Source organism: Tamandua tetradactyla, chromosome 5 (assembly GCF_023851605.1).
Source record: "Tamandua tetradactyla isolate mTamTet1 chromosome 5, mTamTet1.pri, whole genome shotgun sequence".
Classification (NCBI taxonomy): domain Eukaryota; kingdom Metazoa; phylum Chordata; class Mammalia; order Pilosa; family Myrmecophagidae; genus Tamandua; species Tamandua tetradactyla.
The window spans coordinates 20735418-20762383 of record NC_135331.1 but is presented as its reverse complement, the minus strand read 5'-3'; the positions used below and the strand labels follow the sequence as shown (position 1 = coordinate 20762383).

The window sequence follows — 26966 nt, the reverse complement described above, 5'->3', positions numbered from 1 at the left end:
CTAAGCCTACTTATGATTATGCCTAAGAGTTACCCCAGAGAACCTCTTTTGTTGCACAGATGTGACCTCACTTTCTAAGCCAACTGTGCAGGTGAACTCCCTGCCCTTCCCCCTACATGGGACATGACTCCCAGGGGTATAAATCTCCTGACAATGTGGGGCATGACTCCCAGGGATGAGCCTGGTGCTGGCATTGTGGAATTGAGAAAGTCTCTTTGACCAAAAGGGGGAAGAGAAATGAAACAAAATAAAGTTTCAGTGGCTGAGAGATTTCAAATAGAGCTGAGAGGTCATTCTGGAGGTTATTCTTATGCAGTATAAGGGATATCCCTTTTCAGGTTTTGATGTATTGGAGTAGCTAGAGGGAAGTACCTGAAACTGTTGACCTGTAATCCAATAGCCTTGATTCTTGAAGATGATTGTATAACAGTGTAGCTTTCAAGGTATAACCATTGGATGGTGAAAATCTTGTGATTGACTCCCTTTATCCAGTGTATGGACAGATGAATAAGAAAATAAAGATAATAAATAAATAAATAATGAGGGGATGGGATATTTTGGGTGCTCTTTTTTACTTTTATTTTTACTGCTTTTTGGAGTAATGAAAAGGTTCAAAAATCTATTGTGATGTGTGACTGTGTGATTGTGAAAACCTTGTGTCTGATGCTCCTTTTATCTACTTTATCAACAGACAAGTAAAACAAATGGAATAACAATAAATAATAGGGGGAACAAATGTTAAAATAAATTTAGATTGAAATGCTGGTGATCAATGAAAGGGAAGGGTAAGGGGTATGGTATGTATAATTTTTTTTTCTACTTTCACTTTTTCTTTTTCTGTTGTCTTTTTATTTCTTTTTCTAAATTGATGCAAATGTTCTAAGAAATTATCATGATGATGAATATGCAACTATGTGATGATATTGTGAATTACTGATTATATATGTAGAACGGAATGATCATATGTTAAAAAAATTTTAAAATTAAATTAAATTAAAAATGAAAAAAATAAAAATCTATTGTGGTGATAAATGCACAGTTATATCATACTACTGTGAACCATTGATCGTATAGTTTGAATCATTGTATGGCATGTGAATATATAATGTACATCAATAAAATTGCATTTAAAAAGCAAAGCAAAAGAAAATCCTAAGCAACAACTCCCAAATAAGTATAGAATTGACGTAAAAGTTAATATTTGAATGTCAGGTGCATTAATAGAGAAACTTAAAAATAAATGCCTATGCTACTAAATAGAACTAGACTGCAAGTAAACAAGGCAGGCTCTAGAGCCAGTGTCTACTATATACCACAGCTCACCGCAGGGACCATGAATGGTCCAGAGGCATCTCTAGATATGTGGCCCCCAGATTAAAAAAATAAAAGAACACCTCTAAATTGGGTACATAATTAACCTACCACAAGCCCTTCTTGGCTTCTCTTTTTTTTATTTGTTTTTACTGTGGCAATATATATATGACATAATATTTCCTATTTTAACTACTTTCAAGTATACAATTCAGTGGTGTTAATTAACATTAACATTCACAGTTTGGGCTACCATTACCACCATTCATTACCAAAGTTTTCCATTACCCCAAACAGAGACTCTGCATCCATTAAGCATTAAATCCCCATTTCCCATCCCAAACCCTGCCCCTGTAATCTTCTTTCTGTCTTTATGAATTTTATTTCATATAAATGAGATTATAAAATATTCGTCCTTTTGTGTCTGGCTTATTTCACTCAAAATGATGTCTTCAAACTTCATCATGTTGTTTCATGTATCAGAACTTCATTCCTTTTACGGATGAATAATATTCCATTATATGCATATATCACATTTTGTTTATCCATTTACCCATTGGACACTTGGGTTGCTTCCACCTTTTGGCAGTTGTGACTAATGCTACAATGAACATTGGTGTACAGATATCTGTCCAAGTTCCTGCTTTAATTCTTTTGGGGGGTATATCAACAAGTGGGATTGCCAGGTCATATGATAATTCTATACTTAACTCTCTGAGGAAACACCAAACTATTTTCCACAATGATTGCACCATTTTACAACTCCACCAACAATGTACGAGGATTTCTGTTTCTCCACATTCTCTCCAACACTTGTTATTTCCAGCGTCTTTTAAACAATTATTCAAATGGGTATGAAGTGGTATCTCATTGTGGTTTTATTTGCATTTCCCTAGTGGATAATGATGTTGAACATATTTTTCTGTGCTTTTGGGCCATTTTTGCACCTTCTCTGGAGAAATGTTCATTCAAATCTTTGATTTTTTTTATGCCTCCCTACATGTATATAATTTTATGTCTATACATACACACACACAGGCAGATATGTGATATTTATATCATAGGGAATTTTGTTTAAAACGTTTTTTGTTTGTTTGGTTGGTTTTTGGGTACATGGGCTGGGAATTGAACCCAGGTCTCCCGCATGGCAGGCGAGAATTCTGCCCCTGAATTATCCATGCACCCCTTTTGCCCAATTTTTTAACGAGGTTGTGTGCCTTTTCATTGTTGAATTGTAGGAATTCTTCATATACTCTAGATATTAAACCCTTAATGGATATGTGGTTCTCAAGTATTTTTTTTCCTATTCTGCAAGTTGTCTTTTCACTTTCTTGACAATGTCTGTTGAAGCACAATGACAATTTTTAAAAATTTTGATGAGGTCCAATTTTCCTACTTTTTCGTTTGTTGCCCATGCTTTTGGTGCAAAGTCTAAAAAACCCATTGCTTAATGTAAAGTCCTAAGGATGTTTCCCTGTATTTTCTTCTATGAGTTTTATAGTCCTAGTTTGTATATTTAGGTCTTTGATCCATTTGGAGTTAATTTTTTATTATGGCATAAGGTAGGGGTCCATCATTGTTCTTTTGCGGGTGGTTATCCAGTTTTCCAAGAACCATTTATTGAAGAGATTATTCTTACACCATTCAGTCACCTTGGCACCCTTGTAAGAAAAACAATTTCCATCATGTGAGGGTTTATTTTTGAACTCTGATCATTGGTTTATGATTTGGTTTGCTAAAGCTGCCAGGATGCAGTATACTAGAAATGGATGGCTTTTTCAATGGGTATTTATTACGTTTATTAGGTTACAAATTTACAGTTCTAAGTCCATGAAAATGTTCAAATTAAGGCATCAAGGGGAAGATACCGTCTCTGAGAAAAGCCTGCTGGCATCTGGAGGTCCTCTGTCACATGGCAAGGAACATGGTGACATCTGCTGGTCTTTCACTGCTGGGTTCTGGTTTCAATGGCTCTCTCCCAATGCCTCTGGGCATTTCTTTCTATACTCTCTTGCGTTACCTGCCTTTTATCCTCTCATAAAGGACTCCAGTGAAGGATTAAGACCCACCTTGAATGGGTCACATCTCAATTGAAATAGCCTAACCAAAAGGTCCCACCCACAACAGGTCTGCCCCCACAAGAATGGATTAAAGGAACATGGTCTTTTCTGGGGTACATAACACATTCTAGCACAGTCTATACGTCTGTCCTTGTGCCAGTACCACACTACTTTGATTACTGTAGCTTTGTAACAAGCTTTGTAATTGGGAAGTGTGAGTCCTCCAACGTTGTTCTTTTTCAAGATGGTTACGGCTATTTGGGGCTCCTTGCCCTTCCACATGAATCTAATGATTAGCTTTTCCATTTTTGTGAAGAAACCTATTGGAATTTTGATGTGATTTAGTTGAATATATAAATTTCTTTGAGTACTATTGATGTCTTAACAATGCTGAACACAGGATGTCTTTCCATTTATTTAGGGCTTCTTTAATTTCTTTCAGCAATGTCTTGTAGTTTTCCATGTACAATGACCCTTATAGCCTTGGTTAAATTCATTCCTACATATTTGAGTCTTTTGGTTGCTACTGTAAATGGAATTGCTTTCTTGACTTCCTTTTCCTTAGTGGTGTATAGAAGCACTACTGATTTTTGCATGTTGATCTGGTACCCCGTCACTTTACTGAATTTGTTTATTAGCTCCAATTTTTTGTAGATTCTTTGGAATTTTCTAGGTATAGAAACATGTCATCTGTAAATAAGGACAGTTTTACTTATTCCTTTAGAGTGCCTTTGTTTGTTTGCTTGTTTGTTTACCTAATTGCTCTGGTTACAATTTCCAGTTCAAAGTTCAATAGCAGTACTAAATGTAGGCATCCTTATCTTGCTCCTGGTCTTAGGGAGAAAGCTTTCAATCTTTAATGGTTGAGTATAATGTTAGTATGATATTAGCTGTGGGTTTTTCTTACATTTACTTTACCATGTTGAGGACATTTCCTTTTATCCTTAGTTTTCTGAGTGTTTTTATTGAGAAGGCTGTTACATTTTGATAAGTTTGCATCAATTGAAATAGTCGTTTTCTTTTTCCTTCATCCTATTAATGTGGTGTGTTACATTAATGATTTTCTTATGTTGAACCACCCTTGCATTCCTGGGATAAAACCTACTTTATAGTGATTTATAATCTTTTTAATGTGCTACTGGATTCAGTTTGCCAGTATTTTGTTGAGGATTTTGCATCTATATTCATAAAGGACATTGGTCTATAATTTTCTTTTATGTGGTATCTTTATCTGGTTTTGGTATTAGGGTAATGTCAGACTCACAAAATGAGTCAGAATGTGTTCCCTCCTCTTCAATTTTTTTAAAAAGTTTGAGCAGGATTGGTATTAATTCTTCTTGGAAGGTTTGGTAAAATTTACCAGTGAAGCCATTTGGTCCTAGACTTCTGTTGAGAGGTTTTTGATATCTAATTCAATCTCTTTACTTATTATTGGTCTATGAGGCATTCTATTTCTTCTTGAGTCAGTTTAGGTAATTTGTATGTCTCTAGGTATTTGTCCATCTCATCTAGAATATCTAATTTGTTGGTGTAAAATTGTTCATAGTATTCTCTTATAATCCTTTTTATTCCTGCGTGGTGGGAAGTAATGTCCCCTCTTTCTGACTGTAGTTATTGGCGTCTTTTCTCTTTTTTTCTTTGACAGTTTAAATAAGGTTAAACAATTTTATTGATCTAAGAACCAACTTTCAGTTTCATTGATTCTCTCTATTGTTTTTCTATTCTGTATTTCATTTATCTCCACTCTAATCTTTACTATTTCCTTCCTTCTGCTCACTATGAGTTTAGTTTGCTTTTATTTTTCTAGTTACTACAGGTGTGAAGTTGTTACTAACTTGACATTTAAGAATCAATTAATCAATCAGTCAATCTTAGAAATCCTCTAATTGGGCCCTTCTTGGCTTTTTTTTTTTTTTGGTTGTTGTTGTCGTCAGTTTGTATTTCATTGACACGGTGATGCTCAGGCCTTGACCCCGTACTGCTGAGTGGGTACAGCCGCTTTCTTGGTTTTTCTGGTTCTCGTTTTTTGGGCCGCAGATCCAGGGGCTTGTACTTCTTGCCCCCCTAGAACTTCCTGAGTTTCTGCTTCCGAGTGTGGTTAAGGACGGTAAGAATATGGACAATGGATTTGCAGACAACCTGGTTCTTGGAGAGAGTCTGGCCGTCTCGCCGCCTGTCACTTTGGCAGTGCTGGCCTAGGACAGCTCTACCTTCAGGCCGTCTAGCTGTTTCAGCAGCTCCTCCTTGCAAGAATGGTCTGTATATTCTTTTCATCAGAATCGCCAAAACAAGCTTGTTAAGATAAAGATTCCCGTGACCTATATCAGATTTTACTGATTCAAAATGTCTGGTATTTGGGCCACGGTGGCTCAGCAGGCACAGTTCTCGCTTGCCATGTCGGAGACCCGGGTTCATTTCCCGGCGCCTACCCATGCCGAAAATCAATCAATCAATAAATAAAAATTATGGTATTTGGGCCCAGGAATCTGCATTTTAAAGTCAGACAAGGTGATTCTTCTGCGCTCCAAAGACTGTGAGAATTGACGCTGAGATCTTGGCCTTTTAACCGCAGCCGACCTCAGTTTCCCCCTTCTGCCACAGAATTGTGCAAGTGCTCGTACTACCGGTTGGCAGGATTCGAAGACAAGGGTATCGAGAAATGTTTGAAGCGCAAGCGTGTGTATGTGTATGTGATCAATTTGGGAAGTTAGAGAGGAAGCGATTTCCGGCACCCAAAGACTAAGTAGCCTCCCGATTCCAGAGATTTCGGCTCCTTAAGTAAATTTCGGGACTCCCTCAGCGAATATTGTCTCCGGCCGGCCGCCGTCAGCCCTCTGGTGACGCAACGCTACGTCACTCTCCGGCCGCTGTCACCCAACTGTCAAGATGGCGGCCCCCAGGAATTGGGCTTTATGGATCGTCTACGGCCGTGGATTGTCGCCGGCGCCAGGGATCTGTCGGCTGCCGGGACTTCTTAGGCCCTGGACCGGGGGCCTTCTCGGTTCGCGACTCTTGTCCCAAGAGAAGCGGGCGACGGAAACGCACTTTGGGTTTGAAACGGTGTCGGAGGAGGAGAAGGGGGACAAAGGTGAAAAGGGCGAGAGGCGAAAAGGTTGGGAGTGGGGTCTGACCGTCCGCTCTCTACTTTCTTCTACACAACTGAGCGTTGATTTCAAGTCGTGTTAACTCCTGTGCGGTAGCTGGTGTAGTCCTGACCTCGGGAGTTCCCCCATCCTGACCTCGCAAAACTAGCAATCTCATCAGTCCACTGCTTATGATGTTCTAGGCACCGTGCAGAATCTTTGTAGGCATCATTTCCAATTCTTATGTCAACTTTCCCATAGTGGATATTACTATCCCCATGTTACTACATATGAGGAAATTGAGGCTTAGAGGTTAAGCGATAATTTGCTCAATGTAATATACTTAGTAAGTGGCAGTACCAGTATTCCAACTCAGTTTTGTCTGACTCCAGAACCCAGGATCTTAACCTCTTGGTAAAGGGAAGGCTTTTTTTTTTTTTTTTTTTTTTAATAGTATAGGAAGGAAACTGTCTTCTCTGTGCCACGGTTTACAAATTTTCGAAATAGGAATAATGGTAATCCCTTAGAGAGTTCATGTGAGGATTAGATAACAATACATTAAAGCACTTTGAACACTGCTTAGCACTTAGTAATTGCTCAGTAGGCAGTTTCTTTGTGTCCAGCACTGTGCCACCGGTGTGGAAAAGGAAAAAATCTGTTTTTAAATTAACTATCATTCATAATGAAGAAGATATTGAACCCATTTTACAGATGGATATAGTGAGGCTCTGAAACTTCAGTCACCTGGCCCTAAAATCACCAGGAGAATAATTTTTGTAACTCTTTGAACATTGAATTCAAATTATCACTGGAGTGTGAATCCCCGGAAAGCTAGGACAGTAGCTTACTTATTTCTGTATCCTCCTACTGTGGGCCTGATACACAGTAGGAATTCCATAACTGCTCATAGAGTGAAATAACAAAGTACAACAATAACATTCATTCATTGATGGCCTGGAACCTTTTAAAATACTTAACGTTAATTATTGTAAGTACAGCCCTATGAGCTAGGAGCTACTAGCTCTGCTTTTTATAAACAAGTAATCTGTAAACAGAGATATTAAGTCATTTGCCCAAGAAACTGCTAATAAGTGGCAGAGGTGAGATTTAAACCCACGTGGGTAGCTTCTTAAGCTTATCCTCCTATCCACTATTTAATAACAATAACAATAATGCTTAACCTTTGCATTGTGCTTTACAGTGTATAAACAATATTTAACACAATGACAAGCCGGGGAGGAGTTACTGATAGAGACAAATGTGGCTTCCAGATTGAGAACTGAGGTTGAAGTACAGGCAGTCCTCATTTTACATAGTCATACAGGAATGTAAAACTGACCATACAAGTTGAAATGATGCACAGTGATTTTCATCAGTGGGAAAAGTTACAATTGTTCTGTAACCTTAAATTTTTTTGTCAAACATTAATAACTCTTACTTTCATTTATAAATGTAGAGAAAATGAAAAAATATAGTAAGATGAATATTTATTTAGTACACAGTTATTTAAAACATTAGGAATATTGAGAATTAAAGTGTTTTATTTCATTGTAAAAAGTTATCAAGAATAGTTTGAATATTGCTTGCTACCTTCTTGTCATAGCACTTATAAGGAGTAAGCATCTTTTCTATGCTTTTGCAAATTGTCCTACTCCCTTCTAAATTTCAATCAACTTCCAGCATTTTATCCTTTATGTTTCGATGTCATGGATGATCTCCAAGAGTTCCTTTGGGTGGACCACAGTGGCTCAGCAGTCAAGAATGCTTGCCTGCCATGCCAGAGGACCCGGGTTCGATTCCCATGCCAGCCCATGTGAAAAAAAAAGAGTTCCTTTAATGTGAAAACTTTTTCTAGCATCACTTCCTCTGGGACATCATCCATGTCATCACATCTACATTCCATATTCCCCATTATGTCAGTAAGTTAATTTTCGTTATCCTTTGACTCCATACCTAGAGTCTTTTGAGTGGCGCAATTTCGATTCCTATGATCTGTTGTTTCTTTTATCACCCCATTGACATTCAATTCTAATTTTACTTCTAGCATTATCAGTTTTCATTCATTTGCTGCACTTTCATCTTAGTTAAGTGTTCTAGTTTGCTAGCTGCTGGAATGCAACACACCAGAGACGGATTGGCTTTTAATAAAAGGGGGGTTATTTCATTAGTTCTTCAGAGGAAAGGCAGCTAACTTACATCTGAGGTTCTTTCTTACGTGGGAAGGCTCAGGGTAATCTCTGCTGGCCTTCTCTCCAGGCCTCTGGGTTCCAGCAACTTTTCCCAGGGTGATTTCTTTCTGCATCTCCAAAGGCCTGGGCTGAACTGTGAGTGCTGAGATGAGGTATGCTGAGCTGCTTGGGCTGTACTACATTGAGCTCTCTCATTTGAGCATAAGCCAATTAACTCAAACATCATTCATTGCAGCAGGCACATCTCCTAGCCGACTGCAGATGTAATGAGCAACAGATGAGGTTCACATACCATTGGCTCATGTCCACAGCAACAGAACTAGGCACGTTCACTTGGCCAAGTTGACAAGTGAATCCAACTACCACAGTTAGCAAATTCCCTGTTTCAGTTACCCATTTTTATAAAATGTCACCAAGAGATGAGAAAACAGCGTAACTATATGCTGGGTTTTTTTTTTTTTGGTTTTTGTTGTGTTTTTTTTGCTGTGTGTGAACTATGTGAACTAATTTAAGGACTGTGACCAGTCACAGACTTTGATTGAAGTGATGTGATTGGTAACTGATCATGATGCACATCTGTTATTTATGTAATAACTTGTGCCCTGTAGAACTAGCAGTGAAATGTGTATTGTTGTACAATATACCATGGTAAGTGAAATTTGAGTCATGCTGTTAGGAGCTTGGCTTTATTTAACTGGACTCTGGTAACTGAAATTTGTGCACATCAGAATTGTGTAAAGGAAGCACTGCCTGTGCTCAGTTAATTGAGACATGGTGCCCCTCAGATACCCCAAAAGTAGTTCAAAAGAAAAGAACAAGCTTGGAGCTCACAGGGTTGAGAATAGGCATTCAGGAGTCAGGATCCTTTATCTGCTAACACAGCACAGGACTGTGATGTTTTGGATCTATGTAGCATATTTTATCTAAGAAACTTATAGCATCTCCCCCTTTGTTACCTAAGACAGCCTTACTGCAGGAATGTAGGAGGCTGGCACTGATATTCTCATCTTATGGATGGAGAAATTGAGGTCCAGATATATTCAATATAGCCTGTGCTGTAAGAGGAAACTATTCCAAGTATCTTAGATAGCAGATTCCTTCTGCCTGCAGCTGTCCCGGTTTCCACATTCTATCTTGATCCAATAAAGAAGATCTATGAAGACCCTCCACGTTGTGACATGGTCCTGATTCACATCTAGCCATCAGTCTTCCCACCGAATTGTATCTGAGGTTCTTCTAGGAATGGAGTCAGGAATGATCTGAGGTCTTCCATTCCATTAGTCACATGTCTTCCTAATGGAGTTTGTTGTCTTTTATTATAGCTATTAGAAAAGATTGTTATAATCCACCCCCTCTGCCTCCATTTCTCCAAGAAACGGAAGCACCCATTTAGTACCATGTATTTGCATGATATTATTATAAGGAAAAGATCCTAGATAACGATAACTAAGATAGCAGAAAATAACTGGATTTCTCACATGAAGTACTTTGAAGCCTCTTTTGAAAGGGGTAATTTTAAGCTTTAGATTTGGGCATCAAATTATAGCTGAGCTTGGCCTTGCAAAGACAGGCAATTTCAGGAGAGGCAAAAAACAGTTTCTGCTTTTTCATTTAGCACTTGTCCAAGTTTAATCCTATTAACAGCACCATTGTGCCGTTTCTCTCCCATGTCAGTCTACCAGGTGTTTGAAAATGTGGCCAAGAAGTATGATGTGATGAATGACATGATGAGTCTTGGTATCCATCGTGTTTGGAAGGATTTGCTACTCTGGAAGATGCACCCATTTCCTGGGACCCAGCTGCTTGATGTTGCTGGAGGCACAGGTAATGTTCAGTTTGGTATTCTTGGGTACCACTGAGCATCTTGTACACAAATCAGTCTCTTGTTGGAATAAGCTAGCTCATCTACTATTAGGTTGAGGATTGTAACTGAAAATTGATACATTTATAACTTCTGAGAAATGTGCGCTTTTTTTTCATTATGATTAAATACTGATCAAAAGCATAGAATATCAGCTTTGTGCTTGTCACTTTTCTAAAATGCACAGGATTACAAAATAAAGAGACCGATTTTTCACCCCTCTGATGTTTCACCATCTGACTTTTTTTTATTCATAAAACAATGTACAAACAATCCTTTTTTTTAATTTATTTATTTTTTATTTATGATACATAACCACATACAAACACAATCTTATCATATGATCATTCCGTTCTTGTTATATAATCAATAACTCACGCTATCATCACATAGTTGTATATTCATCATCATGATCATTTCTTAGAACATCTGCATCAATTCAGAAAAAGCAATAAAAAAAACAGAAAAAATTCATACATACGATACCCCGTATCCCTCCCCTTCACCAATCACCAGCATTTCAATCTACTAAATTTATTTTAACATTTGTTCCCCCTATTATTTATTTATTTATTTTATTAATTAAAAAAAATTAACTAACACAACATTTAGAAATCATACCATTCTACATATGCAATCAGTAATTCTTAATATCATCATATATGTATTATCATTTCTTAGTACATTTGCATCGATTTAGAAAAAGAAATAGTAAGACAACAGAAAAAGAAATAAAATGATAATATAGAGAAAAAAATTTAAAATACAAAAAATATATATAAAAACAAACAAACAAACAAACAAAAAACTACAGCTCAGATGCAGCTTCATTCAGTGTTTTAACATAATTACATTAGAATTAGGTAGTATTGTGCTGTCCATTTTTGAGTTTTTGTATCTAGTCCTGTTGCACAGTCTGTATCCCTTCAGCTCCAATTACCCACTATCTTACCCTGTTTCTAACTCCTGATGGTCTCTGTTACCAATGACATATTCCAAGTTTGTTCTCGAATGTTGGTTCACATCAGTGGGACCATACAGTATTTGTCCTTTAGTTTTTGGCTAGTCTCACTCAGCATAATGTTCTCTAGGTCCATCCATGTTATTACATGCTTCATAAGTTTATCCTGTCTTAAAGCTGCATAATATTCCATTGTATGTAGATACCACAGTTTGTTTAGCCACTCTTCTGTTGATGGACATTTTGGCTGTTTCCATCTCTTTGCAATTGTAAATAATGCTGCTATAAACATTGGTGTGCAAATGTCCGTTTGTGTCTTTGCCTTTACGTCCTCTGAGTAGATACCTAGCAATGGTATTGCTGGGTCGTATAGCAATTCTATATTCAGTTTTTTGAGGAACCACCAAACTGCCTTCCACAGTGGTTGCACCATTTGACATTCCCACCAACAGTGGATAAGTGTGCCTCTTTCTCTGCATCCTCTCCAGCACTTGTCATTTTCTGTTTTGTGGATAATGGCCATTCTGGTGGGTGTGAGATGATATCTCATTGTGGTTTTGATTTGCATTTCTTTAATGGCCAGGAACATTGAGCATCTCTTCATGTGCCTTTTGGCCATTTGTATTTCCTCTTCTGAGAGGTGTCTGTTCAAGTCTTTTTCCCATTTTGTAATTGGGTTGGCTGTCTTTTTGTTGTTGAGTTGAACAATCTCTTTATAAATTCTGGATACTAGACCTTTATCTGATATGTCGTTTCCAAATATTGTCTCCCATTGTGTAGGCTGTCTTTCTACTTTCTTGATGAAGTTCTTTGATGCACAAAAGTGTTTAATTTTGAGGAGCTCCCATTTATTTATTTCTTTCTTCAGTGCTCTTGCTTTAGGTTTAAGGTCCATAAAACCGCCTCCAATTGTAAGTTTCATAAGATATCTCCCTACATTTTCCTCTAACTGTTTTATGGTCTTAGGCCTAATGTTTAGATCTTTGATCCATTTTGAGTTAACTTTTGTATAGGGTGTGAGATACGGGTCCTCTTTCATTCTTTTGCATATGAATATCCAGTTCTCTAGGCACCATTTATTGAAGAGACTGTTCTGTCCCAGGTGAGTTGGCTTGACTGCCTTATCAAAGATCAAATGTCCATAGATGAGAGGGTCTATATCTGAGCACTCTATTCGATTCCATTGGTCGATATATCTATCTTTATGCCAATACCATGCTGTTTTGACCACTGTGGCTTCATAATATGCCTTAAAGTCCGGCAGTGCAAGACCTCCAGCTTCGTTTTTTTTCCGCAAGATGTTTTTAGCAATTCGGGGCACCCTGCCCTTCCAGATAAATTTGCTTATTGTTTTTCCTATTTCTGAAAAATAAGTTGTTGGGATTTTGATTGGTATTGCATTGAATCTGTAAATCAATTTAGGTAGGATTGACATCTTAACTATATTTAGTCTTCCAATCCATAAACACGGTATGCCCTTCCATCTATTTAGGTCTTCTGTGATTTCTTTTAACAGTCTTTTGTAGTTTTCTTTGTATAGGTCTTTTATCTCTTTAGTTAAATTTATTCCTAAGTACTTTATTCTTTTAGTTGCAATTGTAAATGGAATTCGTTTCTTGATTTCCCCCTCAACTTGTTCATTGCTAGTGTATAGAAACACTACAGATTTTTGAATGTTGATCTTGTAACCTGCTACTTTGCTGTACTCATTTATTAGCTCTAGTAGTTTTATTGTGGATTTTTCCGGGTTTTCGATGTATAGTATCATATCGTCTGCAAACAGTGATAGTTTTACTTCTTCCTTTCCAATTTTGATGCCTTGTATTTCTTTTTCTTGTCTAATTGCTCTGGCTAGAACCTCCAACACGATGTTAAATAATAGTGGTGATAATGGACATCCTTGTCTTGTTCCTGATCTTAGGGGGAAAGTTTTCAGTTTTTCCCCATTGAGGATGATATTAGCTGTGGGTTTTTCATATATTCCCTCTATCATTTTAAGGAAGTTCCCTTGTATTCCTATCCCCTGGAGTGTTTTCAACAGGAAAGGATGTTGAATCTTGTCAAATGCCTTCTCTGCATCAATTGAGATGATCATGTGATTTTTCTGCTTTGATTTGTTGATATGGTGTATTACATTAATTGATTTTCTTATGTTGAACCATTCTTGCATACCTGGGATGAATCCTACTTGGTCATGATGTATAATTCTTTTAATTTGTTGCTGGATTCGATTTGCTAGAATTTTGTTGAGAATTTTTGCATCTGTGTTCATTAGAGAGATTGGTCTGTAGTTTTCTTTTTTTGTAATATCTTTGCCTGGTTTTGGTATGAGGGTGATGTTGGCTTCATAGAATGAATTAGGTAGCTTTCCCTCCACTTCGATTTTTTTGAAGAGTTTGAGCAGAGTTGGTACTAATTCTTTCTGGAATGTTTGGTAGAATTCACATGTGAAGCCAAAGTCTGGTTTTCTGGACTTTTCTTTTGGGGAAGCTTTTGAATGACTGATTCAATTTCTTTACTTGTGATTGGTTTGTTGAGGTCATCTATTTCTTCTTGAGTCAAAGTAGGTTGTTCATGCCTTTCTAGAAACTTGTCCATTTCATCTACATTGTTGTATTTATTAGCGTAAAGTTGTTCATAGTATCCTGTTATTACCTCCTTTATTTCTGTGAGGTCAGTGGTTATGTCTCCTCTTCCATTTCTGATCTTATTTATTTGCGTCCTCTCTCTTCTTTTTGTCAATCTTGCTAGGGCCCATCAATCTTATTGATTTTCTCATAGAACCAACTTCTGGTCTTATTGATTTTCTCTATTGTTTTCATGTTTTCAATTTCATTTATTTCTGCTCTAATCTTTGTTACCTATTATTTATTTTTAATTCATATCTTTTACTTGTCCATCTATAAGGTAGACAAAAGGAGCATCACACAAGGCTCTCACAACCACATAGTCACACTGCAACAACCATCTCATCATACAATTATCTTCAAGCAACATGGCCACCGGAGCCATGTTGGGCATGTATTTAACATGTTGGGCATGTAATGTTTAAATACATTTTTGGGCAGTTCCCTTCAGCCTCTTCATCACACCTTAACTAAACAGGTGATATCTATTTAATGCATAAGAATAACCTCCAGGATAACCTCTCGATTCTGTTTGGAATCTCTCAGCCACTGACACTTTATTTTGTCTCATTTTACTCTTCCCCCTTTTGGTTGAGATACAGAAATGGAAAAAACTTAAGGGTGTATTTCCTGCTAATAGTTCAAGGAAAAAAGAAAAGGAAACAGTATTATAAGAAAGGAAATGTGATCCTAATCCTAGAGATCATTATCACAATAATGATTTTTTTTTTCTTCTCATGGGCAGGCTTTGAGAATTGAACCCGGGTCTCTTGCATGGCAGGTGAGAACTCTGCCTGCTGAGCCACTGTGGCCTGCCCATTGTCACAATAATTAAAACCCTTTTGATTTCAGCTTTTAGACTCAAACCATCAACAAAGCATGGAAGGCTAATTATAGCTATAGAATAAAGAGTAAATGTTATCAATCTTGACAAGGTAAAAGTTTATCTGATGTAATGTTAAAAGGAGTCAAAAGATACTGTCTGTAGATGATGGAACAAAAAATAAAATATTGTACTCCAAATTACAAAAATCTGTGAGGAACTATGAAAATGATAGAAGTATGTAGGCAAGCAGAGGTGGGGGTATGAGTATCATTATAAATTTGGTATGTAAAGGAATTTCAAACTTATAAGACAGTTACAAAAATAATACAAAACTCAACAGAGAACTCCAGCATATACCCCCAGATATCTAGATCCACCAGGTTTAACATTTTGCTGCATTTGCTGTATCAGCCTAGATACCCATCAGTCAGTCTATCAGTCCATCTGTTTGTCTATCTATCCATCCATCTAGTCTCTAAACATGTGAGAGTAGGTTGTAGACATCATGCTCCTTAAATACATAATACTTCCATGTACATTTCCTATGTACAGTGATATTCACTTATATAACTACCTTAAATACAGTTATCAAGAACTTTAACATTGAAATAAAGCTTGCAGTCTGTATTCTAGCTTTTCAAATGACCTAATAATGTCCTCTTGGGCCTTTTCGGCCATGCAGGATCTTGTATTGCATTTAATTGTCATTGTCTCTTTAGTTCCACTTTTCTTTTGAATTGTGAAAACATATATAAAACATATTTCCTATCTCAACCCCTCCCAAATATCCCATTCAGTGATTAATCACATTTTCACAATGTAACACTTCCCTCACCACCATTCATTATCAGAACTTGCCCACAACCCTAAATAGAAACCCTGTACTCATTAAGCATTATATCCTTATTACCATTACCCCTGACCCCCTGTAATTGGTACTTTACTTTCTGTCTCTATGAATTTGCCTATTCTAGTTATGAATATAAGCGGAATCATACAATGTCTGTCCCTTTGTGTCTTAATTTACTCAACATGATGTCTTCAAGATCCACACATTTTGTAGGATTTATCAGAACTTAAATTTCTTTTTAGGTTGAATAATATTCCACTGTATGATATATATATAATCACATTTTGTTTGTCCATTCATCCATTAATGGACACTTGGGTTGCTTCTACCTTTTGGCTCTTGTTAATAACGCTCCTGTGAACATTGGTATACAAGTATCTGTTTAATTCGCTGCTTTCATTTTTTTTTAATTTTTAAATTTTTAAAATTTTTATTGGTAAAACCAATCAACATACAATATGACATTTCTTTTGGATGTATAACTAGAAATGGAATTGCCAGGTCATATGGTAAGTCTGTGTTTAACTTTCTGAGGAACCACCAAACTTTTCCACAGCAGCTGCACCATTTTATATTCTCACCAATGCTGCGTGAGTTTATTTGTCCACATCCTCACCAACACTTGTTGTTTTCCTTTTTTTTAAATAATAAACACTCTAGAGGGTATGAGGTATCTCATAGTAGTTTTGATTTACATTTCCCTAATGATTAATGATGTTGAAATCTTTCTTTCCTGTGTTTATTGCTGTTTGTATAAGTTCTTTGGGAGAAATGCTGATTTTTTTATTGGGTTGTTTGCCTTTTTGCTTGAAAAGGCTTTTATAGAATCTCAGAAGTTAAAATGTTACTTTAAAAAAAAAATTCCATCTTGAGATGAGTAGAAACTTCAGTTTTCATGCACTCTTCAACGCCTCTACCTTTATTTCTCCTTTTAGTTTTAGGAAATGCTGTCTTTTGTTTTGTTTTTCCTTTTTGGTTTTTTTGCATCTTTCTTCCTGTTGGCTTCCCACAGGTGACATTGCATTCCGGTTCCTTAATTACATTCAGGCACAACATCAGGGAAAACAGAAGAGGCAGTTAAGGGCCCAACAAAATTTATCCTGGGAAGAAATTGCCAAAAAGTACCAGAATGAAGAGGATTCCTTGGGTGGTTCCCGTGTAATGATCTGTGACATCAATAAGGAGATGCTAAAAGTTGGAAAGCAGAAAGCCCAGGCTCAAGGATACAAAGCTGGTAAGTCCACAGAAAGTAGACAGAGAAGAAGTGTTTGTGTTTATAAAATAACACAGAATGTGTAAGGAATATTGGCATGCTTCATTTTCCAGCTTTTAGGCAGGAGTTGAAGTTAATTTGCTTGGCACAATCCAGTTTATATGTTGTCATTTTCATTTGTTCAGCAACCTAGTAAGTTAGCATACCAGCTTCATGTGACAGGAAAGATAAAGCTGCGTGAGTTTATTTGTCCACATCTTACTTAAGTATCTTACTTAAGCCACACAGCTTTTAAAAGGCAAATCCCACATTGGAGCTGAATCTTCTGATCTCAGCTCTTGAGCCCTGAACAGAAGGTTTGCTTTCAATTCCCGACAGCTCTCAGATGACCCTGTCAGCGCTAGGATGGTTTGATTGATGTGGAAGCCAAGCAGGTGCACTACTTGGATCTCCCATAAAGAAAGAACTTTGCCATTCTGTTTGGCCATAAGGAGCACAGTTAGCCGACAGCTTTAGCACCTTCCAGATCTCCCTCAGATTTCATGCCGAGAGCAGCCTCTTCTTCCCTAGCAGCCCCCAGCCAGCAACTGAGCGCTGGATCTGGACACTCTTAATAGGTAGTCCTCACTGCAGTGCTCCCTGTTGAGTAGGATGCGATTTCATCAGCTCTGCATGGCGTCTAAAGGCTTTCCCCGCTCGGTTTTGCTTGTTCTTTTTTTTATCTTTCCCAGGTGTTGCCCCCACAAAAAATAACTTCTGTACACCTACAGCCACCTCAGCAATTTGCTTCTCAGAGGACCTAACCAATTCCTGTGTGCAGTCCTCTGAACAGCAGGGAGTGTGACTGCATGTTTCTAGGAGGGAGCCCAATGCAAGTCCAAAGTATTGGGGATGATTTGTGCTCTCTCTTAAAAATATCAGTTGTACCTTTGGCTTTCTGTTTATTTTAATATTTTAAAGTACTTTTCCCAGCAGTTTTTCAAGTAAAATTAATGATCCTGGGAGCTACACCATTTCCAGTTTTTCAGAGCCCCAAGCTCATCAGGCACTACAGGCAACCATTCTCAGAGGCAGTGCTATGCAACAAAGAAAATGAAGTCTCTCGGTCAACATCAGCATTTCTCTCCTTTCTCCGGACCGCCTTTCCCCTAGCATGTATGGTTACTTTACTCAGTTCTTCCTCCTCTTACTGCCCCTAGAAGCAGCTGCCTAGATGACCCACAGCCCACTGACCCTCAAGTTGAAGGACTCTTTTGTTAACCATATATGCCAATCAGGAGTCGGTCTGTGGTACTTTTAGACAAAGGCTCTGTGTTGCTTTACTCCTACTGAAAACAACATGTTTCTCCTCTCTGCTGCTTAGCCATAAAGAATGGAGAACAAAGTTACTGAAATGATAGGTGACATTCCGTCTCTGGAATCCACCTCTTCCATAGCATGGCTTGCCTTTCAAGCTCTCCTAATTACCAATACAGCTCTACTGAACAGGAACAATTAAGTGCTGTATAATATAGTTTTCATTATCTTTCCCGTTGCCTTTAGCAATCTCCAAAATACTGCCTTTGCGAAAAAAAAATCTCATGCAAAAATGAGTTGAAACTAAGTGGGAGGATTCTAGAAATCATTTCATAAATGTGAAGTTAATGCGTGAAGGCATTTTCTGTGTAGCACCGTCTGTGTTGCTTCTCCAACTGGAAGTTCTGATAGCAGGTCCCTTAAAAGATTTGACATATTATAAAAGCAATGTATTTGAGAGAAATATTGGGCTTCAGATTTTGAAAATATTCAGAAGAAAGTAACACATAATCCTGATATCCATAGATGTCCCCTCCTAATATTTAAACATTTCCTTCCTGTCTTTTTCCTAATTATTTTCTTTTTACAAAATTGAGATCACCTTTTATGTACTTTTCAGTGTTCCACCTTAATTCCGTGTTGTAGCATAATAGTTTTTCATGTCATTAAAAAAATCCTTAAGATCATTGTTTTTTATGATACTATTCCATATGGATACTTCATAACTCATGTAACCAGTAACCAAAGGATCTTTCATTTTTCCCTATTTTTGGCATGAGGCACATTATGATATCCTTATTTATAAGTTATTAAATACATCCATTAATTTTTTACTAACTATTTAACCTTGGGCAGATGTTTAAACTCTCTCAGTCTTAATTACCTTATCTGTAAGTAATAGCCACCTCAACAACAGGAGGCAATTGCCTGAGTTGTTCATGTGCCATTGTTACCTGCTTTAAGTTAGGCTCTGGTATCTGCTTACCTGAGTTCCAGTTCACCTGTGTGACCATAAGCAAGCTTCTTTCTCCTTCCTGGTACTCTCTGCTCATCTGAAATGTGGGGATGATAGTAATAACTATAGTAATAACTAGTAATAATGGGCATGAGAATTTGATGAGATAACATATGTAAAGTGATAGCACAGATGCTGCCTTGAGGTTAGATCTTAGTGAGTGGTAGCTATGATGATAATGTCAGTGTTTCCTCCTAAGAATCAAATACCTGGGTCAAAGAGTATAGTATAATGAAGAATTTGGCTGGTTTTTATCCCTAGTTCCTAGAGAGGGAACCTCTGTATCTTTGGAATTTCCAGTGATAGGTGCTTCCTTTATTATCCATGGTGGACCTGAGACCATACCTGATAGTTCATATGATAAAGAGATGGCAGGATAGGGGCTGGCCACACCAGAAAGACCAAACATGTGCATAGGGTATTGGAGCTTTGAGCCAGATCGTGTCAGCTGGACATGGGGTAGCAGATTGAGTTCAACTACATGGGTGTTGATTCCCCCAGTCATGCCTATATAATGCAACCCTATAATGAAACTGGTATTAGAACTCAGGCAGTCTAACCCTGAAGACTGGGCTCTTAAACATATGGCTCTATACAAAACACTTATTTGGATAAAATTGCATATGAGGGTTTGAGGATAGACATGGCTACGTTAGCATCATATTGTACTCTGAGAGCGTTGGGGGGAAGACTCAGATCTTGTTAAACTTCAAGGACACCAGCCTTAGATTCTCAGAATTAGCGGTCATCTTGAAGTCAGTGGCCAGGAATCCAGTAGAGAAGGAAGGATTCTGAGGCACCTGGGTACAGAGAACATAATCTCCAGGCCAGGTCCCAGAACTGATTTTCTCTTTCAGGGCTTGCTTGGGTCTTGGGAGATGCTGAAGAGCTGCCCTTTGATGACAACAAGTTTGACGTTTACACCATTGCCTTTGGGATCCGGAATGTCACACACATTGATCGGGTACAAATAGTTGCATCCTTGGCTTGTGTGACTCTCAGGGTATTTGTTTTCCTGGAGTGGATCCATAGTGAATGAGAAAAGAGGGAGAGAGTCCTGTCCAGGCCCAGCTCTTGAGTGGAATAAATGGAATGACTTTCAGACCTTTTAAGGTCTGCCACTCTTGCTAATCATTAAATTGAAAAAAATCCCCAAACCACAGAGCTGATCCCCCTAGAAGCCTTTGTCGCTTGGGTTGATGTTTACATCTTTGAGACTGTCAGTCTTGCTCTGATGGTTCATCTTCTCCCCAGTGAAGCTTTCTCACCCTGTAAATTTGTAGATCAGAGACATGTCAGAGGTGGAGTTGTCTGACGCAGAAAAAGGCACTCAAACTCTATTATGGCAGAAGGTAGCTAGATTCATGGTGCCTCTATAGCGAGAAAGGAATATTTAGCTCTTAATCTGATACAATTCTTTATTTCTGCTTTAGCATTCTATTCAAAATATTTGAAGACCATGTACAAAGCACCCAGTTTCATTACTATAACAGGGGTTCAGTTCCCTGGTTTCTCTGCTTCAGAGCACCCTAATGGTGCTCTTTAGCTTGGTTTTTATGACCTATATTGTATCCATAGCATTTATTATTTCTTTTATTAAAAAAAAATTTTTTGAATAGGTTCAGAAGGTACAAAAGAGTATGTCATGAGAAAGTCTCCTCCCCTGTCTCCTACCACTCCCAGTCGCCAGTATTTTGTGTATCTTTGCAAAAATATTTTGTATATATTAAATATAACCTTTTTTCTTTATTTTATTTTATTTTTTGGGGGGAAGGTGCAGGGTCTTGGAATCGAACCCTGGTTTCCTGCATGGCAGGAAAGAATTCTATCACTGAGCTACCCTGTATCACCCTTTATTTTATTTTTAATATTTTTATTGACAGATCTTCACAAACATACAGTCCATACATGGTATACAATCAGTGGCTCACAATATTATGACATAGTTGTGTATTCTTCACCATGATCATTTTTTTTAATGAAACATAACCACATACAAACACCATATGATCATTCCATTCTTGTTGTATAATCACTAACTCACAAAATCATCACATAGTTGTATATTAATCATCATGATCATTTCTCAGACATTTGCATCAATTCAGAAAAAGAAATGTAAAAAAAACAAAAAAAACTCATACATACCATACCCCTTACCCCTCCCTTTCATTGATCATTAGCATTTCAATCTACTAAATTTAACATTTTTCCCCCTATTATTTATTTGTTTTTAATCCATATGTTCTACTCGTCCGTTGATAAGGTAGATAAAAGGAGCATCAGACAAAAGGTTTTCACAACCACACAGTGTGAAAAGTCACATTGCGAAAGCTATATCATTATACAACCATCATCAAGAAACATGGCTACTGGAACACAGTACTACATTTTCAGGCAGTTCCCTCCAGCCTCTCCATTACACCTTAACCAAACAGGACCCTTTGTTTCTTAATATAAAATTAGCATAGTAAACATTTTGCCCAGTGTTTTTTCCCCCTTAAAGATATATCGTAGAGATTTTCCCACATCCATATATAAAAGAGCACTCTTCCCTCCTTTTTGTAATAGCTGCATAGATTCCATTTGTATAGAGACTCTGTAATTTAACCAGTCTCTCATAACGGTTAAGAGGCTTCAAATCTTGTTCTGTTCAAACAGTATTACAGTGAATAACCTATATATCTGTCATTTCCACTGTAGATGCATTTCTTTAAGATTCCTAGAATTACTAGATCAAAGAGGATAAACATTTTAATAGGTGATTCTAAAATTGCCCTCTTGGAGATTGTACCAATTTATATTCAATTTAGATTACTCCAGGTAATCTAGGAGTCTTGTGCAGCAGAATACCTATAAAGTTTAGGACATGGCAGGGTTATTTCTGCTGTTACAGCTTCCCAGCTGAGAGTGAACAAGGATCTTTGGGAAATAACTTTTTTTTTTTTAACTTTTTTTATTAATTAAAAAAAATTAACAAACAAAACATTTAGAAATCATTCCATTCTACATATATAATCAGTAATTCTTAATATCATCATATAGTTGCATATTCATCATTTCTTAGTACATTTGCATCGATTTAGAAAAAAAAATAAAAAGACAACAGAAAAAGAAATAAAATGATAGAGAAAAAAAAACTATACGTACCATACCCCTTACCCCTTGCTTTCATTTACCACTATTACACACTAAATTCATTTTAACATTTGTTCCCCCTATTATTTATTTTTATTGCATATGTTCTACTCTTCTGTTGATATAGTAGCTAAAAGGAGCATCAGACATAAGGTTTCCACATTCACAGAGTCTCATTGTGAAAGCTATATCATTGTTCAATCATCATCAAGAAACATGGCTACTGGAACACAGCACTACATTTTCAGGCAATTCCCTCCAGCCTCTCCACTACATCTTGAACAACAAGGTGGGGAAATAACTTTTATAATAGCAACAGAAGCTAAAGCTGTCTCAGCCTCATGGAACTGAATGAGGTCAACTGAGGAATGTATCCCGTTGTTCCTTGTCTCACTCAGGCACTCCAGGAAGCCCATCGGGTACTGAAACAAGGGGGACGGTTTCTCTGTCTGGAGTTTAGCCAAGTGAACAATCCCCTCATATCCAGGTTGGAATTGTTAAGAGTTTTTATTTTTATTGCTTGATTGCTTGATTGTCTAAGGGTTTTCCACTCCAAAATGGAAAGAAAATAGCCCGTAAGCTTTGAACTCTCCTGCCTTCATAGTTCAGAGACCCTGAGGGATGGTGTCTCCTGAGTGAGACGTCAGCCAATTCCAAATGACAACACTAGGCCAGAAGAGTCACAAACCAAGAACCAGTGGCTTCAGTCAGCCCACATATGTATTTGTTTGACTCACATGATATTTTAAGAAATTGACTTAGTTATCCATATTTAAAAATCAGGACATTTTACATAAAAATCTGGATTTCCAGCTTCATTGAAAATCAGACTGCATGGCAACCCTGGTTTCCATATTTCCACATGGCAATAATCCTAGAGCTGAGTAGTAGCTGCCCTTTCTCCACTTTATGATACTTCCTAACTGTACCTGTTCACAACTTCCTCATTACTCCCTATAGATTTTTCACCTGGCCCAACTTTATTTTGAGTACTTGGCCTTTAAAGGCATTTGAATTTGTGATCCCAGGCTTAGACCTTGGGAGAAATTGGGACACGTTCTAATCTTACTCTTTTGCTGTTTGTTTAGGCTTTACGATCTATATAGCTTTCAGGTCATTCCTGTTATAGGAGAGGTCATTGCAGGAGACTGGAAATCCTACCAGTACCTTGTAGAGAGCATCCGACGGTTCCCATCCCAGGTACAAAACTTCTTCAGGTCACAACAAAGGCTCTAATGCTGAAATCCAGGCATTCCTAGCTGTATCTTTCCTTGTGTTGTAGGAGGAGTTCAAGTTGATGATAGAAGATGCAGGTTTCCAGAAAGTGACGTATGAAAGTCTAACTTCAGGCATCGTGGCCATTCATTCTGGCTTCAAACTGTAACTCCCTTCTGATCCTCGAGTGTTAACCAGTCACATCCTCATGAAAGCCTGGAATTGGAGGATAATCTGGCTGAGATCAGCAGAACATCTCCTCTTAAAGTTGTATGCCATGGACTCATGCTCTGAAGTGACCAACCTCAGTGAAAGAAATAAATTCCTTCCACTTTATTGCAGATTTCAGCAGGAGCTGCTTCACACCTTCTCCCAGGGGTATTTGGTGTGGTTTTTTTTTTAAATCAATTCCTGCTCATTTTTCTTGGATGTGCAAAGTATGATTGAGGTGAACAAAACAAACAGTACTAAACCTCAGGTTTTAAATGTATTTGTAGCTTCTCCATGTTGCCTTTCAAAAGGGTAACAGATCACTTGAATCCAATGATTGAACCAGGAAACTTCCTGTTCCTCAGTCAAGTTTTTCACCAGTCTGGGGCCAAAAGCCAAGACCCAAGTCAGAGGGCTAGTGATAACTAGAGTTGTGTGCTGAACTAGTAAATGAGCTTATAATTTGCATGCTGTTTGTCATTTTTTCTTAGGGAGTGGGGTATCTTCAGTTTCTGTCATAAAGAAAACACATTAAATACTTGTTGAAAGAGTAATTAAAAACTGCCATATTCTGGCAATGGATATGGGCCACATCAAATTAGAACCCCTAATGTCCTGTTGTATAGATTTTGAACAGCTCTAGGGCCTTTGCTGGAGATAGATTATCTTTGTGGTAAGGCTGTTGAGGTTGATACAGGTCAGTAGGCCAAATAAGTTCCTGCTGGTCTTCAAACAGAAATATAGTCAAGTCACTAAAAAGGAAAAGGTGATAGAAAAAATGTTGGAACATTTTTTGTATCTTCACAAATTTAAATCACCCTGATTGCAGACTCTTACTCCAAAATAGTTCATCCTTATCTGCAAAGAAGATAAACTCTTCTCCCATTTAAACTGCCACACAAACGACAAAAATTCTCTCTACCTTGAAACTTCCAAGTAAGTCGTAATGTAACACAGCCTCACTGGCACCTCTCAAACTATAAATTTTGGTAAAGAAATAAACCTGGAAGAAATGTTACAAGCCTAATACTGCTCTTAGGTGATGCCTGCATCTTATCAAATTCAATTAGCCCCTTCTACGTAGGGGTAGCTTGGCTGCTCAGAAATACCATAGCTCTCATGGACACAAGGTCTACAACAAACAGCTTTGCGTGACAACTTAGGTAAACACTGAAAATAATGTTTGGGAAAATAGAAAGCCGTGACTCCCGAGAGGAGTGTGGGTTGTTTCAGCCCCTGGCATATTTCCATCCCACCTACAAAAGCTGTCTCCCACATTTGCCTTTCTTCATATAAAAGACTGAAGTCTTCCTAAAATTGACAGCAGGAAATCTTTAATGAAGGCTCCTTATTCACACCTTTAACTGGGTCTTTTAATGAAAAAGCCTCAATTCACATTTAATTAGTTTCTGACCACAACTAGTTAGAATATAGCAAAACAGGTTAAAGAAATTTAAATTCCTTAAAAAGACTAGAACTGCACAGAATGCTGCCACTCAAACTCCTATTTTACCTTTTAATACCACTCTTAATAGTCAGTGCACCCTTTTGGGATGAGCATGACAGTCTAGCAAAACATCTATCCTATCCCAATTTATTTCCATCTTACAGATGTAGAAAGCTTAGCTAAGGGAGTATTAATATACATGTACCAACACAATTGAAGCCCACAAGTCTTATAGCAACATTCAACAAAACCAGCACTGAAAAGGTATATTAGGAATTTAAGATTTAGTCCGAGTTTCTCTGCCATGCATTTCTCAACATATACTTATGAGCATTCTATTACTCCTTCACACGCAACAACTGCAGAACAGGTGAGTGAAAGAGTGCTGAATAGGCTACTTATTGCTATTCCACAGGATCTCACCTTAAGGACTCACCCTACTTAGTCACCTGATCAGTGATAGGCCATCTTCAGACCTACATTATTTGAACAGATCATAGTTAACACGCACATCACCAACAGATTTATTTTGTTTGAAAGGAATGAATTTTGAAAGAAAATACATGGGACAGGGAGAAGTAAGAAATAGAAAATAAATACAAATGTAAGCTGTTTTGCTAATTGTTTTATAACCACAACAAACTAGTACAGAGAATGCCCTGTACAAAACAACACAATAAAGGTTCAGAGATCAAGGTGTTCCCTTAGCAAGGCTGAGGATTTCAGTCTCTGGTATTTGGAGTTTAGGCTGCAGTCCTTGTTTTTGGATGGATCACTAGCTGGGTGGCACAGTCCATGCTTTAACCAGACTTGAACAGAAGAATGGCCACTTGGCCCAGGTAGAAGTAGATGAAATGCTTGGTTTCATGTGTCACGTAACTACCGAAGTTCCTCCCCACAATGCAATGCCAGGTGGGATTGTACTTCTTGTCAAACTCCTGGAAAAAAAACAAAACACTAAATTTTAGTGCTAAACCAGAAGTCACACTTTGCTTCTTGTATAAGCGGAGTCTGTAAGGGCAGAAAGGAGGCCCATCAGCCTCAGCAACTCGCCTGCAGAATGCAATAATGCAAGTAAATCTACAGTCTGAACTAAACTGGGAATGGGGGCTGAGGAGATAAAATGGCAGAAAGTACAGCCACAAAGACAGGGTGCTTTGTTATAATAGCAACTCCAGTTTCATACCTTTATTCTTGACGGTGTGTGATACCAACAGTTGTAGCTTGTCACGTTATTATGTGTAAATGGAACTAAACTATCCTACTGTACCTGCCATGCACCAAAAACCAAGAAAATGGTAAAATATTTGGTCCAAAATACCCTACTAAATTCATTCCTTATCATGAAGACCTTAACTGCACTCCTGTCTCATTCAGAACAGTAATAGACTTTCAATAAGACAAATTCTCAAACAGCATCTAAACCAAAGCATTGTCCATCAAAACTTAAAGGGGACAAGGCACTTAAAATACCACTGCCCCTGCAAAAAAAAAAAACAACTGGAAGGAGATTGACAATCAAATGGTACTCTTAACTTTAATTTAGATAGTCCTCCTTTCCACACCTATCCTTATGCACAAGAATGGCAAGTTGCAAGAACTTTCTTTACCCCTCCCCAGTCATACAAGGGGGCCTCGGGACTGGGCCTAATAGGGTCGTATGT

The 26966-nt window shown here is 37.7% G+C and overlaps 2 protein-coding genes across 4 annotated transcripts in view; one reads left to right on the top strand and one right to left on the bottom strand.

Annotated features, from left to right (window-relative positions):
- The first annotated feature begins 6211 nt into the window (after positions 1-6211).
- Positions 6212-24321, top strand: COQ5 (coenzyme Q5, methyltransferase). The gene is made up of 7 exons (XM_077160024.1): positions 6212-6459; positions 10318-10467; positions 16781-17002; positions 20150-20256; positions 22829-22917; positions 23519-23630; positions 23713-24321. The coding sequence occupies exons 1-7, from the start codon at positions 6258-6260 to the stop codon at positions 23812-23814; spliced, it is 984 nt and encodes a 327-aa protein (XP_077016139.1). The 5' UTR covers positions 6212-6257; the 3' UTR covers positions 23815-24321.
- A 1481-nt stretch (positions 24322-25802) lies between these two features.
- DYNLL1 (dynein light chain LC8-type 1) overlaps positions 25803-26966 on the bottom strand; it is a 34739-nt gene continuing 33575 nt past the window's right edge. For all 3 annotated transcript variants that reach the window (XM_077160032.1, XM_077160031.1, XM_077160034.1), the window contains exon 3: positions 25803-26240. In XM_077160032.1, the coding sequence (XP_077016147.1) occupies positions 26103-26240 (138 nt within the window). In that variant the 3' untranslated portion in view covers positions 25803-26102. The remainder of the gene's footprint in view (positions 26241-26966) is intronic.

What these genes read in the sequence shown, in the direction of transcription:
- COQ5 (XM_077160024.1), top strand. Translation starts at nt 6,258, where the DNA reads ATGGCGGCCCCCAGGAATTGGGCTTTATGGATCGTCTACGGCCGTGGA. An exon ending in ATGTCACACACATTGATCGG is followed by an intron (nt 20,257 to 22,828) that starts GTACAAATAGTT and finishes TGTCTCACTCAG; the next exon opens with GCACTCCAGGAAGCCCATCG. An exon ending in AACAATCCCCTCATATCCAG is followed by an intron (nt 22,918 to 23,518) that starts GTTGGAATTGTT and finishes CTGTTTGTTTAG; the next exon opens with GCTTTACGATCTATATAGCT.